General features: G+C 35.9%; 1 protein-coding gene across 1 annotated transcript; it reads right to left on the bottom strand.

Annotated features, from left to right (window-relative positions):
- Nucleotides 1–796: 796 nt before the first annotated feature.
- On the bottom strand, nt 797–15134 carry LOC310737518 (immunoglobulin-like and fibronectin type III domain-containing protein 1; the record flags this gene model as incomplete). Its single annotated transcript, XM_083561867.1, has 21 exons — nt 797–932; nt 1104–1430; nt 4619–4915; nt 6738–6930; nt 7025–7110; nt 7291–7599; nt 7689–7817; nt 8034–8213; nt 10125–10421; nt 10516–10809; nt 10943–11084; nt 11190–11368; nt 11688–12449; nt 12963–13235; nt 13311–13473; nt 13583–13696; nt 13849–14032; nt 14422–14525; nt 14607–14746; nt 14857–14979; nt 15086–15134. 21 exons carry the CDS (start codon nt 15132–15134, stop codon nt 928–930), a joined length of 4350 nt encoding a protein of 1449 aa, XP_083417993.1. The 3' UTR covers nt 797–927.
- Nucleotides 15135–20223: the final 5089 nt, after the last annotated feature.

Genomic DNA, 20223 nt, shown 5'->3' with positions numbered 1-20223 from the left:
TTTGATGTTATTGATTTTTTTAAAGTCAGTTATTTAGAAAATAATACATAAGTCTAATACATACAAGTCACAAAGTAAATGTAGGAACATCATCTGAATCAAAGCCATAAACTGAATAGCCTAAAGTTTAGTGTAACGTTTGCTAGTTATATACAGTATAATACTAATATTTCCAATTCTTTCATACTTTTTACTTTTATGTTCTTGACTACAAATAGTGAAACATTTTGTGCAACATTGACAAATATTTTCATGCATTTCTGTTCATTTCTAAACATATTCCTATTTTCCCCTAAAGAATATCATAAGTTATTAATGAAAATCTGTAAACCATAGGTTGATTTAATATATCTATTTAATTTAATCACAATGTCCAGCCTGTGATGAGACAAACAATATGGATCATACAAGAATGACAAACATTAATCATTACACACTATATATCAATCTAAAAAGGACAAGTTTTGTTTATTTCACTTTTATCTTGTTTTGATCATATTTTTTTTTTGAAGAATTATCAATGAGATGACAATTTGTTCAAATAATGTAACCTATTATTAATTATATACTATACTATACTATACTATACTATACTATACTATACTATACTATACTATACTATACTATTATTATACTTATGTTAATTCACTTAAATAAATACACTGCAGACTACAACATATTTTCCTAAAATAAAGTTGGGCTATAAAATGGTACAGTATAAACTGTTTCATTATGTGTGTGTGTGTATGTTTCTATAAACAACATAAATGAAATCACCATGGACATTTTTTTGTATGATCTTTTATTTGGCATCTATTAAATAAAACAATATTGGCAAAATTTTATTTTTGTGAAAGTTTGTAGGTAACTAGAAATTTAAGTTTAAAATAGTCTTAAGTCTCTGAACATCTCCATGGCAGCATCACTTCAATCTAGGGTAAAGGAAAATCAAAGAAATCCTGTAAATATATATGAAACACTTTTCAAGTAGTGGACAAACAAATACTGTATATATCACCTAATATTCAAGTAACAAAATGACAGATGCAAACATATTTTTTTGGACCGAGCCTTTTTCTGCAATATATATTTACATAACATACCTCTGATTTTGAGTTGAGTGGTGCATTCAGCAAAGCCTAAAGAATTTTCTGCAACAGCTTTGTACTCTCCATTGTCTTTAGGCCCCACTCTTAGTATTAATAATGAACAGACACCACACGTGTTGGTAATGTAGTAGTTGGCGTTTGAGTTAAGACTGATGTTGTTGTGGTACCAAGTCACATAGGGCTTAGGATTGCCTCTCACAGCACAGCTCATGTAACATTCATACTTCTCTGGACTGGTATGTGTTTTCATTGGAACAGTGAAAGTAGGTGGAGCCTCAAAGTTGAAGGTCTTGGGTTCAGGCATAGTGAGGGTGAACTTTTCTGCAGAGAACATGCAAATGAACATATAGTATTATGCAAAGGTTTCAGGCACGTGTGGAAAAAAAAGCTGTAAAGTAAGAATGCTTATAAAAAAGTGTTAAATGTTTATTTTTCAATTAACAAAATGAAAATTAAAATCCGAATCAAATCAATATTTAATGTGACCGCTATTTGCTTGCATAACAGCATCAATTCTCTTTGCTGTTTAAAAGGACACTTGCACACAGTTTTTAAAGGAACTCAGCAGGTGGGTTGTTCTATACATCTTGGAGACCTAACCACAGATCTACTGTTAATGTCGGCTGCCTCAAATCCTTCTGTCCACTCATGTAATTCTAGACAGATTTGATTATGTTAAGATCAGGGTTCTGTGAAGGCAAAAACATCTCTTCCAGGACTTCTTGTTCTTCTCTACGATTAAGATAGTTCCTAATGATTCGGATGTACAGTGAGGAAAATAAGTATTTGAACACCCTGCTATTTTGCAAGTTCTCGCACTTAGAAATCATGGAGGGGTCTGAAATTGTCATCGTAGGTGCATGTCCACTGTGAGAGACATAATCTAAAAAAAAAATCCAGAAATCACAATGTATGATTTTTTAACTATTTATTTGTATGATACAGCTGCAAATAAGTATTTGAACACCTGAGAAAGTCAATGTTAATATTTGGTACAGTAGCCTTTGTTTGCAATTACAGAGGTCAAATGTTTCCTGTAGTTTTTCACCAGGTTTGCACACACTGCAGGAGGGATTTTGGCCCACTCCTCCACACAGATCTTCTCTAGATCAGTCAGGTTTCTGGCCTGTCACTGAGAAACACAGAGTTTGAGCTCCCTCCAAAGATTCTCTATTGGGAGACTGGCTAGGCCACGCCAGAACCTTGATATGCTTCTTACAGAGCCACTCCTTGGTTATCCTGGCTGTGTGCTTCGGGTCATTGTCATGTTGGAAGACCCAGCCTCGACCCATCTTCAATGCTCTAACTGAGGGAAGGAGGTTGTTCAATGCAATACATGCAATACATGGCCCCGGTCATCCTCTCCTTAATACAGTGCAGTCGCCCTGTCCCATGTGCAGAAAAACACCCCCAAAGCATGATGCTACCACCCCCATGCTTCACAGTAGGGATGGTGTTCTTGGGATGGTACTCATCATTCTTCTTCCTGCAAACATGTTTAGTGGAATTATGACCCAAAAGTTCTATTTTGGTCTCATCTGACCACATGACTTTCTCCCATGACTCCTCTGGATCATCCAAATGGTCATTGGCAAACTTAAGACGTGCCTGGACATGTGCTGGTTTAAGCAGGGGAACCTTCCGTGCCATGCATGATTTCAAACCATGGCATCTTAGTGTATTACCAACAGTAACCTTGGAAACGGTGGTCCCAGCTTTTTTTAGGTCATTGACCAGCTCCTCCCGTGTAGTTCTGGGCTGATTTCTTACCTTCCTTAGGATCATTGAGACCCCACGAGGTGAGATCTTGCATGGAGTCCCAGTTCAAGGAAGATTGACAGTCATGTTTAGCTTCTTCCATTTTCTAATGATTGCTCCAACAGTGGACCTTTTTTCACCAAGCTGCTTGGCAATTTCCCCGTAGCCCTTTCCAGCCTTGTGGAGGTGTACAATTTTGTCTCTAGTGTCTTTGGACAGCTCTTTGTTCTTGGCCAAGTTAGTAGTTGGATTCTTACTGATTGTATGGGGTGGACAGGTGTCTTTATGCAGCTAACGACCTCAAACAGGTGCATCTAATTTAGGATAATAAACAGACTAACAGGTCCTTGAGGGTCAGAATTCTAGCTGATAGACAGGTGTTCAAATACTTATTTGCAGCTGTATCATACAAATAAATAGTTTAAAAATCATATACTGTGATTTCTGGATTTTTATTTTTTATTATGTCTCTCAATGTGGACATGCAACTAAGATGACAATTTCAGACCCCTCCATGATTTCTTAGTGGGAGAACTTGCAAAATAGCAGGGTGTTCAAATACTTATTTTCCTCACTGTATGTTCTTCTGGAGAATAGATTTGACCTCCCTGATGGTACTGAATAATGGATAAATATCTGCCTATATTTTACAGAATTGAGGACACCGTTAATTCTGACCAAATCTCCAGTTCTATTTACATTAATGTAGCCCCAAACTTGCAAGGAACCTCCATAATGCTTCACTGTTGCCTTCAGACAATCTTTCAAAAATTCATTAAGAAACAACTTGCCTCTAGCTATAGCTAAATATTTCAAAATTGTCTTATCAGTCCAGAGTATTTTTTGCCATTTTTCTGCACCCCAGTTCTATTTTGTCCATGCATAGATTAGTCACTTAGTCATGGTTCCTTGTTGAAGGTATGGCTTTTTGTCTGCAATTCTTCTATGAAAACCACTTCTGGCCAGACTTCTCCAGACTGCAGATGGGTGTACCTGGGTCCCACTGGTTTCTGGCAGTTCTTTACTGTTGGCAATGCTAGACATGTTCTGATGCCAAAGAAAAGTAGGCATGATGTGCCTTTTATCTGCTCTTTTAAGTTTCCTTGGACGACCACAGTGTCTACAGTCCGCAAGATTGCCTCTTTCTTTGTTCTTCTTCTAAATAGCTTGAAATCCCAGTCTGCTTTGAAATCTTTGCCTGTGAGAGACCTTGCTGATGCAGTATAACTACCTGGTGTCTTGTTGCTGTGCTCAGTCTTGCCATGGTGTATGACCTGTGACATAAGTCTGTCTTCCACAACCTTTGCTGAGTAACAGAGTTTGGATGTTCATTACCCAGGTTTAAGCCTCCTACACAGCTTTTTCTGTTTTAATTAATGACTGAGTTTCAACCTACATGTGAAATTGATGAGCGTTAGCACTTGCACGCATAATTGATTAATCATAAACATGACTCTAATCCTAGAAAATCCCTGACTTTGTGCAAGTGTGCAAAATGTGCCAAAGGGTAGTCACACCACATTTTGATTTGATTTAGGTTTTTTTTCTGTTCGCTAACTTTGCATTTTGTAAATTGATAAAAAAATAAACAATAAACATTTTTTATAAATAAATTATATATATATATATATATATATATATATATATATATATATATATATATATATATATATATATATATATATGACATAATTCTAAATTTATTACACTGTGATTATTAATGTGATTAGTAGTAACAAGAAACAAATTACCTTTCTTCATAATGCACCCCCATGTTGGAGACTCAGAAGACTCTGAGAGCCCGATGTCATTTTTAGCATACACACGGAAGTTATATTCTCTCCCTGGCATGATGTTGACAGCTGTGAAGCTGTTATTGAACACTCTGTCAGCCACCGTGTGCCATGTCTGCTTGACTGAGTCACGTTTGGCCACCATGTAGTGCAGACGGTCATCTCGTTTCTCGTCAGGAGATGGGTTCCAACAGACAGTTAATGTGCCAGGCACATTTTCCTCCAGCTCCACTGGACCAGGAGATTTTGGGTCATCTGTGTGACAGACACATAGACTTTTGTACTATTCTCTGATCAGGCCCGATCTGTTCCAAGCCATTCTGTTTTCATTCATTTCAATTCTGTCATACTTGTTATTTGTGTAAAGTGAGCTTTAACAACATGATGTGCCTCTGCCTCTCTTAAAATCCTTCAGAATATGGGCATATGTACAAAATATATTTTGACCTGAAAAATTCACTGGGATCCTGAATCTGACAAGTAATTTTAAAGGTAATGTTGCAGCAAACCGAATCTAATCAACAGATTATATTAAATTATGGAAGATATTTTGATTCTAATTAAAGGTAGAATTTAGCAGGTGCTTGAGACCATAGACTTTGATGGGACAAGACAACATTAATAAAGACTGATAATTTATGCTGAGTGGCTATCAAAAATGACCTATGTTACTATAAATTAATTATTTAGTGCACAGTTTAGAAGCAGGTATTTAAATGGCTTCATGTTAAGTGGGTTAGGCATACATTTTTGTATATATATATACATAAACACATATATACATATTGTATATTCCCTATCAAGTTGCACAACTTAACAAAAGGCAATTATCATTACTCAGGCTTGTCAGCAAAATTATATAATACCAATATTTTCTGCCCAACAATATCTCAAAAGCACACACAAAAACTGAAATTAACCAATTTCATCTGGGCATTGGGAAAGAAGACAATTTTTCACCTTTATTATGGGAAACAAGGTTACACACATATTTCTGATGTGCACACATGATCCACTCTATTAACCCTCTTTCCCTCACCTAATCTTTTTAATATAGCTTACAGTGGAAATTGTTTTGTAAAACATGAACACACTGTCTGCACTTTTATTGTCACAGTATCTTTAACATATCTTTTATATACGATCTTAAAGAGAATGCATAGCCTCCGTTTTTAGAGAACAAAAGATTGGCAACCCTGTTATTGATTGTCCAATCAGCTGCTCTTTTACCAAACATGGAGCCAAATGAGTCATGCCCCAAAGGGATCTGTATTGCTCCATGTAGTTCCCTTTTTTTACACAGAGTGCAGTATTTTCTGTGTGAATCTTGAGGACAGTGCGAAGGCAATAAGAATATGAGAAAATCAATTAAACATTGTTTTGTGTCTGTCAAAGCTGCCAATTTTTAAGTGGGTCACTCAAAAGTGATAATTAGCAGTGTTTTTTTTATTTAAGTTGAGAATCAGGACTTTATAAAAATTAACATTTGGTGAACAGCTTGCATTTATGGCAGGGCTCTGTCCCATCTGCTTCTTTGAATAAGTGTTAAGGGCCCCATGGATGATTTACCATCCCAACAAGTCCTATCACCTTGATTTACTACCACAAGTCATAGAACTTAAGTCATACTACACAAACCATTCCCCCCCACATTTCCTCTTACTTTGGTAATTTGACAGTGCCCACCAACCAGCTAGCTCTCCCTTATTACGCAACAGCTCCCACCTGGGGAGAATGAAGACTAGCACCTGCTGTCTCCAAGACACATGCCAGCCTTTACCCTGCCTAGTTTGTCTGTTGTGTAGAAATCTAGTGAGAAAAAAATAAAAGCTCAAAAATAAGCTAACAGATGCCCATGATTCATTGAAGGAGGAGAGAGTATCACAAATCCTCTTACCCATTAGACAAGTCAAATTGCTCTCATGGACTTGACATTTACCTTTTACTATTACTGACTATGTTAGACACAGATACTTACCAGAATCTTTCAGTCTGCTCTTAACAGAAGCATTTTATCTGCTTAACTGGTTCACTTATTGCATTTCATTATTCATTATAATTCATTATAATATCTTACCTGTGACCCTAATCTCAGTACTGAAGATCTCTTGGCCCACCATGTTCTTGACTATAATAGTGTACACTCCTGTATCAGAGCGCTCTGCAGATGAAATCAGGAGCTGAGATCTTCCTTCTGTGTTGCTTACTGTTACATGTCTACATAGAGGCATTCCATCTTTAAGCCAGTTTATTGTGGGCATTGGAGAAGCCTGCCAAATACATTTTCCCCCAACAATTTCACATTATACTTAGAATGACATATTTATTGTTTCATTATTATACCTTTCATATATTTTCTTGTACCTCAAAATTAATATTGACCCGAGCAGAATGTCCGGCTCTCACCACCAAAAAGCTCTTCATTTTTCGATCAGTAAAATGTGGTTTGACTGTAAAAGACATTTCAAAATATATATTTTTGATTTTATATATATATATATATATATATATATATATATATATATATATATATATATATATATATATATATATATATATATATATTACACACACATATTTAAAACTATTTTAACTTTTTTGAGGGAAAATATACTGTATTTAATTTTTACCTGGTGGGGGCATGGCAATAATGTAGTTATTGAGGTCCTGAGGTTCACCATCTCCACCTTCATTTGTTGCAACCACTCTAACCCAGTACATGGCCATGGACTTTAGACCAAGAATTGTGTAGGAAGTTGTAATGATTGCATGTGTGTTGCAGCGAGTCCATTCTGTGTTCTTCGCTGGTCTTAATTCTACAAAATATCCTTTCGCTTCATCTTGCACCCCTTTTTGCTCTTTTGGTTTAGTCCAACTCAAGGACAAAGAAGAATATGTGGAATCTGACACCTTCAGATCAATTACTTTACCAGGGGGCTCTGCAAAAACAATTCAATATTAAATATTAAACATTTAGCCAGAGAAAGCAGTTTGGGTGTCAATGTGTAGTCCATTTTAGATAACTCACTTTTAGGATCTCTGGCTTTCACAAAGTCACAAGGTGAGCTTGGTTCTCCAGCACCAGAAAAGTTGATGGCTGTGACACGGAATTCATACTCGATTCCTTCAACAATATCCTTCACTCCATACTGTTTGGCTGAAGGTAAGGGAAACGTTTGGGGCCAAAGATGATGTCATAATGATAAATCATAATGCCCATAATAAATCTTACCTATAAAATTTGTTTTTGTTGCATTATATCATAAGAAATGTCATACATTATCTATGTAAAACAGTCCTTTAATAAAATTGAATATAGACAATATTTGCATATAAATTATAAATAATAATAAAATAATTAGACATGTTAAACCTTTGATTGGCTCCTCTATAGGGTTTACTTGACTCCAGAGGTTGCTGCCATTTTTGCGTTTCTCCAGAATGTAGGCCACAATATTTGTTCCTCCAGTTTTAGTTGGTGGGGACCATGATAAATTTATGCAATCTTTAAAGGCACTGACAAGTTTTGGTGTGGAAGGTGGACCAGGATATGCTGTACAGCAGATTTACAGATTTATATTAATATTTCAAAAAGAGAGAATCTCAATTATCACATTTATGTGAACAAGAGGGATTTAAAAAAAAAGAGAGAAAACACCCAAACAACAAATTAGGTTTAGTGGTTAGGGGAAAACCAAAGTAGGGAATTTCAAATAGAGAATAAAAGCTTTTCCATGAATCCATGTATTCCACAAAACCAAAAGTCAAAACCACAGGGTCACACTGCAAGGATATTGAACAACTTCAGGACAGCAGGTGTCACTATCATATTGAGGGTTTAAAGGACTACATTTACAGAGGCAGAAGAAATCTTATTTGGGCTTGATTAAAGACAAACCTGGGATCAGGATCAACATGGGAGCAGAAACCCAGGTAATATTCAGAATAATAAATTGACACAACAGCAAGTATAGTGTTAGGGTCAGGTCAAAGAGCAGAGCCAGTGTCAGGAAAAAAACAGATGCAGTTTGTAGGGGTTGCAGAGTGGCAAGAACATGGCTTGGGATTGACACAGGGACAAAGCCATGAACAGCAGTTGGAGCAGGAGAAATGTCTGAGGAGATTTCAAGTGAAGTGACTAATAAAGGAAGGACTAAAGGAGTGACTAAATGCAGGGAGTATGTGGAAAAGTCTGGAGTTACACAGAGATTGGGAGTGGGAGTAATGAGACTACAAAACGAAATAAAATCCTGGGCTGAAGCTGAGCTAAGAGGTAGAGAAATAGAACCACCAAAGGATCAATCACCTGCCTTGCCACTGTCTTGCACAGTCTGAAATCAATTATCTAACACTGCTCAACACAGTGAGTGGAGTCTGACGTAGACATCCCATTGACGGTCAGCTACTTTCAATCACTGGTCTTGTTAATGAATCAAACTGACGAGTAAAAGGGCCATAAACCTTTCTACAGGCTGAATCTTAATGTACCTTTTCTGAGTTATAGGTACAACTCATTCAACATCATTCAACATTCCCTGTGAACAACAAGCCAATGCTCAGGAATAGACATTTTCCACCATATGCTTTATGTATAGTGAGCACTGAAACAGAAACCTTTTCAAGTATTGCAGGCTTCGATCATACCAGATGTTAAACTGGGAGAGTTTCCTCAGAAATTAATGCATCCGCACCTGTACACTGAATGAAGTCTGATTCACATGAAAACAAGCAATGACACCATACACAAAATCACAGTATACACTGAAGATGTAAGGAGAAAGAGATGAAGCAAAAAGGGAAAAGACTGGCTCTAAGAAAATTCAAAGAGATCATGTAACAAAGTTTCCATTAATGTAATGCATATTGCAAGCAATACAATGGAAATGGAAGTGTTTTGGGAAAAAAATGTTTACAAATCTTGCTGCCTGCAGCACATTTCCATCAAAACGACTGCTGAAATAAAATGCTTCACAAAATAATGTAATATCCCACAAAACTGCTACTTTGCATTATTAAAAAAAAAAAGATAGCCTTGGAACATATACTTTAAAATGTCATGTGCCTAGCAAATGTGTATTTCTTTTTTTTTTGTTTGGAATCCATTCCTGCATATTCATAATTGCTTGTTTTAAAAGAGGCACCTAATGAAAATTATGTCATTTAACCCAAAAATTATTTATAATCGCAGACTCTTTACTCTTAGGTATTTAAGAAATGTAAGATTTCTATATAATTGTTGTTTTATAAAGCCACCATTCTGGGCTAATCTTGGGTTTTAGAAGTCATAATGTTTGTCATTTGTTATTATGCCCCATAATCTTTTGTAAAATTGGGTTATTCTGCTGTGCTTTTCTTGCAGACACTTGGTTTAAATAATTAAGCCTTTAAAGCTTTAAAATAAAACTACCATGATTTATAGCAGGGGAAGAGAGTATTACAAAATTAAGACATGTAGCAGCTTCACCTTTAGTGCCAGCCTGTATGTCATCCGTCTCAAACACATCACTGGTGCCTTCTGCAGTTATGGCCCTTATACGGTAGCAGTATTTCCTGCCATGGTCAACATCAGTGTCTTTATAGTGGGCCTCAGGGGCAGTATTTCCAAGCTTCTTCCAACTGTTCCTGCCAATTTGTTGCCGTTCGAGATTGTAGTGAATCACAGGAGAACCTCCATCATCTTTTGGTGGCCTCCACTTGAACTCCACATATGATGATGAGGCTTCAATTACCTCTATTGGGCCTAGTGGATTGGTAGGTTTATCTATATTTGAATACAGAAATTATATTGTGGATTTATGAAGAATACTTAAACAGCAAAGGAAAAAAACACCACACAGAGTGTAAACATTACTGACCTAAGACTATAAGCTTAGAGAAAGCTTCAGTAGTCCCAAACTCATTCTTTAGCTTGAGTTTGATCTCTCCTGTGTCTTTGCGCTGGCACTTGGTAAGGACTAGACGGCTGTGGCAGAAGGATTTCTCAATCTTGACATTAATGTCATCTAGCAGCTCCTCACTTTCATGGTACCACTGTACTTTGATTGGCTCTCGACCCACAAAGCTCAGTTTGAAGGCAGCATTCTGGCCAACCTTGATGATGACAGGCTCTGAGAACTTATTCAGATCATCTTGATTCATCCTTGGTGGGTCTGGATTACACATAGGACATATATTTAATTGTTCTGATTCAGTAAAAAACTGTATTTTTAATAACATTCTAAAACATTCAGAATATTCACCTTAATGAATACAAAAATGACATCAAATCACTTAATAAATTACCTTCCACAATAAGTAAAGCTTCAGTTTTGCGCCCATCTGCTTCAAAACGATACTTTCCACTGTCATCCTCTGTACAACTACAAATTACCAACTTGTGCACGGCTCCATCTTTAATAATCATCAGGCTATCTGTAGATTGTATCTGTACAGACACCATAATGGCTTTTGGACCAAAACTATTCTTTACAATTAGTTACTGCATTTCTTGCTCTGACACTACATGAACTGAGTATGTGAGAATACTTACCTCTTTTCCATCCTTATACCAGACACCATCATAATTTGTATTGCTTATCTTGCACACCAACTCAGCTGAATTACCCACAATGGCTTTGACATCTTGTAACCCACTAGTGAAATAAACTCCTTGGTCTGGATTTGAAACTGATTGCTCAAAAGACTTGTCTGTCACATCATTTTTGACAGCTACAATCAGAAAGCACATTGTACAGTAGTAACAGAAAGTATATCAAAGCATTTACACATTTAACAACTCATATTATTTCGTTTACATAACATTTATGACATTTAGTAGTCACCCTAATCCAGAGTGAATTACACTTATCTCATTTATACAAATAAGCAGCAGGTTAAGGGCCTTGTTTAGGGGCCCAGGAGTGTTGGTTTTACAATTACTAGAATATGCAACAGGTAGCTGTGACAGTATATTATTGAATAACAAATGGTATAAATCGTTCTTAAAAATATTTGCTTTTTACATGCTAATGCATTGCAGATGACATACTGTTGATAGTATCAGGGGCAGATGGTCCTGTCCTGGCTTTCTTATTCTTCTCCTCTCCTTGCTCCTCACTGATTGGCTCTGACTGCTCTTCACATAGCTCTACTTGTCCCGATCCATCATTCTTATTCTCTGATTTTTGGGGTACTGTTCTGGGTACAATCTCTTCTGTCACCTTTGTCACTGTGCCATTTGGCTCGCTAACCTCTCTCTGTTTCTTGTTTGGCTCTTCCTCCTTTGACTTTACCTTGTTTGGCTCTTCCTCCTTCGACTTTAACTTGTTTGGCTCTTCCTCCTTTGGCTTTACCTTCTTTGGCTCTTCCTCCCTTGGCTTCTCCTTTTTGGGCTCTTCTTCATTTGGCTTTTTCTCCTTTTGCTTTTTCTCCTTTGGCTTCTCATTCTTTGGCTCTTCCTCCTTTGGCTTTTCTATCATACCTTCAGAGACAGACTTGGGCTTAGCTTTAGGCTCAGTTTTACTTTTGTCTTCAGGATTCTGGGATGTCTGTAGGATTAGCTCTGCTGCAGGCTGTGCTGGAGGGTTAAGAGGCTCAAATGGTAACTCAACATGAGGCTCAGCCGCATTGTCTGGGGCCTGCGCAGCCTGCTTGGCCTGATGTTGTTTGAGCATTGCTTTCCTCTCCTCCCTTACCTTCTGCAACTTGGCTTGCTGCTCAGTTGCAATCTTGGCCAAGTCAGTTTCGCTGCCTCCGGCCTGGGTTGTTTTGCGTGCTGCCTTTTTTTCACGCTTGTCTAAATCATTGTCAGCTGTTCCAGAAGAGAGACAGATATGGATGTCAATATGCTAGACTGGGATTGAAAAAACTCCATGGCAACATCAGATAATTAGATTGTAGTTGATGTGTCAAATAATTGAAGCCATTTATTTAATCGTTAATTCAAAAAAGTGAACCATTCAAAGAAAATCATTTAACAATCCACTGTAAATATGTAACACAAATGATTGATAGCTTCATTGCTTTTTTTTGTTGTTTGTTTAGATTTGTTTTACACCAGGACATTTACAGATGTATACTTACAGTATCTAATGACTTATTTTACACAAATGTGTTGCTTACAATAAATATAAAAAAAAAAAAAATACAAAATATTATTTCCCCTTTAAACATAATATCATGGATTATTTTATTTATGGATATATTTTATATCAATTTATGAACTTCTATGAATATTATGCTAGAATCTGTAGAATTCCTAATTTATGCATAAAGAGTTTAAAAAGTTGATAACTAACTTGTAAATGATCAAATATTTACCTACCTTCTACCAACAACCAGGCATTGCAAGATTTGATTCCAACCACAGCAGCATATATGCCTTTATCCACCAGCATACAGTCTTTTACCACCAACCTATGGATCAACATATCCTCGGACACAGTAATGGCATATTTCTCACTTTGAGCCAATGCAACACTCTTTCCCAACCATGTGATCTTTGGAAGTGGTGTAGACAGAACACATTCAAAAACTGCATCCTCTCTTTCGATCGCTTTTACTTCTGAAATCTTTACCAAAAAATCCACATTTGGAACTGTAAACACATAAAGCCAGTTAGATCTATGAATATGTGCATTTCAGAACATGCGTTAGTGTTTATAAACCTTACTTTTTAAATCTGTAGAAAATATATTGACTCCTTCAACATCTACTTGGTACAGGCCAACATCATCTGGAGACAGACCATTGACAGTGAAGATGAACCGTCTGCCAACTTGGCGCAGGCTGTGCTTTTTATTTGTTTCAGAGTTAAATTCAACCAGTTCACCATCCTGTATCACAAACAATGCAGAATAGTTACCATATGCATAAGCCTGATTCTGCTTCATCTATTGTAGGTTTGAGATTAAAATGTCAACAAAAATTTGATTAGTGTCTTACTTTATAGAGGAAGATTTTAGCATTCGGATCCCGGAGGTCCATTTCAAATTCAAATTGTGCACACCCAGGATTTTTGATCTCAATATGTCTCAAGTTACTCAGATATTCAATGTACTGTTGGAGGAAAGGCAAATTCAGATTTTTTCCAAAATAACAAGGAATACAAATGTGTCATAGAAATTAGGAGAAAGCTTTCATTAAAATGGTGTTCTTTTTTTTTCAAGGCAAATATAAACGGAACTCAATGAGATGCTTGACATTTTCACCTGCGCCTGCTGTTCTTCTATTTCTCTTTTCTTTTCATTTAATTTCTTCAACATCCACCGGAAGTCAGTCACACCATACTCAGCACAGATACGTTCATAGTCTTTCTTATCAGCACTCAGCAGTAGCTCCCAGAACCTTTCATCAACCTCTCCATCTTTTTGCTCCTCTTTTGGACGATTAGTTCTATATGCACAAAGGGTGACACAAATATAACCAGTATCTGTATTCTTAACAGGATATTGTTATAGAGGATTCAGAATCCTTGAGTAATGAAAATGTGCCCAATTCATACTAAAGATAGCGTACCGAGTTCTTAAGGCCTTTTTGAAATCTGTGGGTAGTTCACGTTGAGCTAGAAAAAACATTGCATGTGAGGTATGATGTATACATGTATTCATTCATTCATATAACATTAGGCAGACGGACCTGTTCGTGATTCTTGCAATTCCTTGCTCTTCTTGAATCCAACTGTAAAGCAGATTTTGCCAGTTTTTCATTAGGTATGTCATTGTTTTCTGATAATATTGCAGAGCTTATATTTTACACAGGTGACATAAGTTGTTGAACTTTACTGACTCTCAATGACATTCAGTGTTGCAGTAACAATAGCACGACCAAACTCGTTTTCTGCCAAACACTTATAAGTGTCTGCCTGGTCGACAGCTACATTAGGCATCTGCAAAATACAAATTTCATTAACAAAATCCTTGAAAAACATAAACATTTCACAGTAACGCTAACTACACAAACATTGTACCTGTAACTGGTGTTCTCCTGTGACTGGCTCATACACAATCAAGTATTTTTCTGTGTCAGAAATGTCACCCTTATTTCGAGTCCATCTTACTGTTGGTGTTGGATCCCCTGTGATGATTGCTTTAAAAATGGCAAGCTTACCTTTAAAAAGCAGGGTTAACATGGTCAGTAATATTTTGCCAAACTTATTCACAAGATTATTGATCTATTTATCATAATATATGAAAAAGCTCACTTAGGCAAGGTTTTACCTTCTTGAATAGTCAGGGCGATGGGTTTGCGTGAAAAGTCTGGGTGGCATTTACCTTGAGGAACTTCCTCAACAAACTGTGTGATCATCACACCAGGAACTTTGGATCTCTTCCTGATGGCTACTGTGAAAAAAGAAAATTACATTATGTAACTCCAAGTGGTGTAATTTGTGTAACATTATCAGGATATTTAATGTCTATTGCTTTTGTAAAAGTGAAAGGTACATACATTGCCCGGAAGCTGTGGGCTCCACATCCTTTGACTTTGGAAACTTCATCCTATCATGCAGTACTTGATCCCAACTATACAGATCATAGTTTAGGTGCATTATAAATCAAATTGCTTTCATTCTAAAATATGTTAGGCATGATTAAACATTTAAAATAAAATAGCTATGACAGTTACAGAAAAATCATACATACTGTACAATTTATAGGTTACTAATGATTATAAGTTCATGGTAAAGTGGTGCAGAGGAGTGCAAATGTAAAAAATAAAGTATGAGATATTATTATAATTACTCGTTATTATTAGGTAAGTTTTACTCTTCTATTTTTCTTTATGGACTATGAGTGTGATACGATATAATTAGTTTATCAGTTCAGTGGGGATTTTTTGTTATAGATATAATTGGCTGACAGGCTGAACTTACAGCAGATACATCTTTTTATGTTTTCTCTGTCACTACAGTATATATTTAATTGATAATAAATCCTGGGACTTGGCTACAAGTACATACTTTATTTGAATGGCATCTCTCTAAAATTAGGCATGAATCACCTGAATATACAGAATGAAAGACATTTCAGAGAAAATACGCAGATCAATAAAAAATTAAGAATATATGACACCCGAATTCACGAAGATGGAAGATGCCCATTTTTCTCTCAGCATGATTTCCTTTAAACACTATAAAGTATAGGCTTGAAACTAAAACAGAATATCACCTCTATTTTTAATAGTTTGTTTTCCATAAACATAATAAACATAATAAACGCCAAACAATGTTATCAGTGGAATTGAATACCCATGGATCTGTGATTATTTAATATGTATGTATGTATGTATGTATGTATGTATGTATGTATGTATGTTTATTTAGGGCATATGTGTCAAACTCAAGGCCCACGGGCCACATCCGGCCCAACGTACAATTATATCTGGTCCACGAGATCATTTTATATATATTAAAGGCCCGACGATATGAAGCGCTGATAACACACAGACTACAGATCCCATAATGCAGCACTTCAGCTGCCTTGTCGAACGCTAGGCTACCTGGGAACATTCCCACGTCAATCAAGACAACCCTATTGTAAAGTTATTGCAAAGCTAGCCCCTCACAATGGCAAAGAGAAAAGTTGATTTTAAAAACAGAGCCTTTCAAAGCCAATGGAAGGCTGAGTGTATGTTTACTGACATTGCTGGTAAACCCGTGTGTCTTATATGTGGAGCGAATGTGGCTATAATTAAGGAATTGAATCTAAGACGGCACTACGAGACAAAACATCAAGATAAGCTGAAAAACCTGAATGCAGAGCAGAAGATCCAGAAATTAGAAGAGTTAAAGAAGAATTTGACATTTCAGCAGACGTTTTTTTCACCAGAGCACAATTTTCACACAAATTTAAATTATTTTCCATGGGTTTTTGCAGCATGTTCATATTTTGATTTTGTATAATTTAGACAGGAGATATTTTTATGGAGAGCAAAATATTTTAAGTTATTTAAAGTTTGTTTATTTATTCTCGAATAATATTACTGTCTGTTTTTATTCATATTTATGTAAAAAAAAAAACCATTTAGTTTTAGTGTGTTTGAAAAATGTTTTTCCTGTTCGGCCCACGACCTAAAGTGTGCTTTTTTTTTTTGCCCCCTGTGCAATTGAGTTAAACACCCCTGGTTTAGGGGGATGTGGAAGCTAAGTGGTTAAGGCTCTAAGTTGCTGATGAAAAGGTTGGGGTTTCAAGCTCTTGAGCAAGGCCCTTAACCCTTCTTACTCCATGGGAACAGTAACATCTCTGACCCCAGCTTTTATTGAAGTAACTATTTTCCTGTTAGATCGATAGTCAATTTCTATAAATAAAATTACAAGCTTTGTGTAAAGAAAAGTTATTTTAGTTTATTCAAAATATAGTTGCTAAACATAATCTCTGCCAAAATCTCTGTCACTCACTTTTATGATAAAGTGAAAGTGTTATGAAAAGACTGTGTGAAGAAAATTATTTGGTATTTATTATTTATTATCTATCATCATTTAGTATTTATTGCTAAAAAGTTTTTTTATTATGCTTGATTATAACACTATAATAATAATACAATGAAATTATTATTTATTAATTGGTTATTTATGTAGTATTAAATTCCTTAATGTAATTAAGTAACAATGCTAGTACAGTTCTTTATATTTATATTATTTAAAAATCATATTTTTAGGATAACAAATATTCTAAGCTTTGCTATCAAAAAAACAATAATCTAAAATAAATTTTTTGAGCAAAATGAGTTCTTGGCAGATGGTGACTGTCGCACATAATCTTTCACTGATCAACCAACACAACTTGCTGATTTATGGTGATGAAAATAGCAACTGCAAAAGTGAAAAAATAAAATTGTCTTGCACTAAACTAAAAATAGAAACATAGAAACACACCAATGTGGTAAGAAAACAGAGTTGCTAATGTTTGAACTATACAGTTGTTTAGACTACGTTTATCTCTTCTGAGCCCTGTCTAGAAAATAGACAATTTTTGTAATGTTTACAGTGTTAGGTATGTCCCATAAAGCAGTGAGTTTCAAGTGTGGCAAATAAGGTTCCTGTCAGACTTCTGTAGGAAACTCCATCTGGCTGGGATATAATTCACAGTGCTGCAAATCAAGTTATAAGAGGTGTCATTTACACTTCACTGCAACCTCATTGCATGTCTGCAGCAGGAATGTGTTACTGACATATTTTGAGTAAACCTTGCCCATATTCTAGTCTCTATTAGATGGAGTGATACAGTAAGAAGAGTGAAATATGATGCGATAAGGCCTTATGTAAAGATGTAGAGGTGGAACTTCACCTTCCTGAATGATAAGGTGCTGTTCATACAAGAGTATTTTGCTCTTTTTTTCAGAAAATGTTTTATAGTAGATAATACTTTTTTGTTTGGTCTCATCATCCAATTAAGTGTAAATTATTTAGTGATTGTAGTTTCAATAGGCTGTTGAGTGATTTAGATGGAACTGGAGCTAACATTTCCCATGTGAAATGAAACATTTGCTATATTACTGCAGGCCTGGTGCAATGAGAACAGCATTTCGCTTTTGAGACTAAGTGTCTTAGATGATAGAGTGAGATTTGAATCAGTTTTACTAGCTAGTAAGGTGGTAATTTAAAACGACATTAAATCCGGGAATTCCTGTGATATCAGAATACCTTACATGCACTTGGGAAGCAGTGTAATGGCCTTGCCTGCTCTCACTTCGGATAGGTCACATACCACATAAACCGTCAGTCAGAGAGCACGCGTTGAAGAACATTCTCTTCTGCTTAGAAGACTTTTCTTGTCTAGGCTAATAAACTTTTTTTGGAATCGCATGAAGGTCAAAGCACATAGCAAACACTGATTTAACATTAATACTGTATCAGTGTAAATACTTATCTTTACTATGTACATACACCTTGACCAAGCCTTAAATGTTCATTAGGATAAAATTATCTTTACTTCTGAATAAGGTTTTTCAAAATCAATTCTTCAAAAGAAGTTATTTCGTAACCAATTAACTCCTATTAAATGATAATGTTCCTATATGTTAATCTAATGACAGCCATGCTTCCCAGTCAGTCGTAAACAAATAGTAGTTTCCATGATATTAATATTTTCTGGAGTTGGAAAATAGCATTGCTTAGCAACATAGTTCTGTGAGTGATTTATGAATAAGCCCAGGAGGTACATGTGCATCTGTTCTAAGATGCTCCCACTAGTAGCATTGGGGCTCCTCAAATTTTACGACGTCAAAATTCATGTTTGTCTCACATTTCATGCTTATGTATAATTATAGTATAGAATTATATTAGTTCAGCATATAATTCTAAAGTTTTACTTTAGAATAGTCAATTATTTATTTATTCTTCTTCAGTAGGTACTGTATCCTGGTCAGTGTTACAGTAGATGGAGAGCCTCAGGATCACAGAAACCTTGAACATGAAGTTGAATACAACTTCGATATGATTCCAGTCTTGAATGAATATACTGGCATGTTTGTTGGGACATCGGCAAAAACCAAAGAACTCAGGGGAAATCCATGTAGACACTAGAAGAAGATATGCGTTTCCACACAGACAGTAACCTGAGCTCAGGATCAAACCCGGGAGCTGGGAGCCTTTAATGCTAACCCTACATGCTTAATGTTACAAACATTTATACTAGATAAAATCCCATGCTTTACCTTTCTTTTGGACTTTATATTCTGTTATCCAGATTTGTGTCCCATACCTTAGTCAGTGGTTACCCATATATCATGATCTCCATTCTGCAGAAACACACTCTAAATCAAAATTTTAATATACCAGACCAAAACCCTGTATCTTTTAGTCATTTCCTGAAAAATAATACAACGAAATCAACCTTATACAGCAATAAAAGCTTGATATATGAATAATGATTTCATTAGTAATACACAGTCATGACTAATTCGTTTAAAAAAAGTTTTCTTCTGTGTGTTCTCAAATGAATTTCTTTCCTTTATGATTCAGGTATCCTGCCTCTAATGCTCCTTCAGCCCTACTAATCGAAGTATTTGAATGTTATAACATTAAATTAGGTCTCTAATCAGCTGTTGTTTTATGTTCAGAGAGATGAAAATATGCACTCCAGGTGCTGTGTATTGGTTATTGGGTAAAGACCGCTTTCCCACATTTGGGATCATTAGCAACAATACCTTTGCAAAAATCGATGAATAATACTAATAAATTATGCCCCTGTTACCAAAGAGGTTGGGATCATTTAGTATGTGTTGTATGTAAGATGCCTTTCTCGGCTGCAAGCTTCTTATGTCTTTATAAAATTGTAGTGTCATATTTTTTTGTGAGATATAAATCAATACACTGCAGCATTCTTGAAAGGTGAAAAATCAATAAGGATGGACTTACCCTAAATTGTTGGTTACGGCAGAGATTGTAGAGGGGGATGTGTAACTACTCCCTAGTGACCGAGGTTCAGAGTGCATAATGCGTGAAAGCAGGCGTTTATAAACTATGCCCTCAAAAACGCACGACTGGCATTCCAAGAGTGGATGTTTAGCACTCAATAAAGACATAAGGGGTTGGCTTCTAAATCTCTTCTCAGAAAACTACCAGTGTAGAGGTATGTATATGTGGC

This window comes from Silurus aristotelis (genome assembly GCF_946808225.1).
Source record: "Silurus aristotelis genome assembly, chromosome: 2".
Lineage (NCBI taxonomy): Eukaryota > Metazoa > Chordata > Actinopteri > Siluriformes > Siluridae > Silurus > Silurus aristotelis.
The sequence above is the reverse complement of the archived record's forward strand: the minus strand, read 5'-3'. Positions and strand labels throughout refer to the sequence as shown.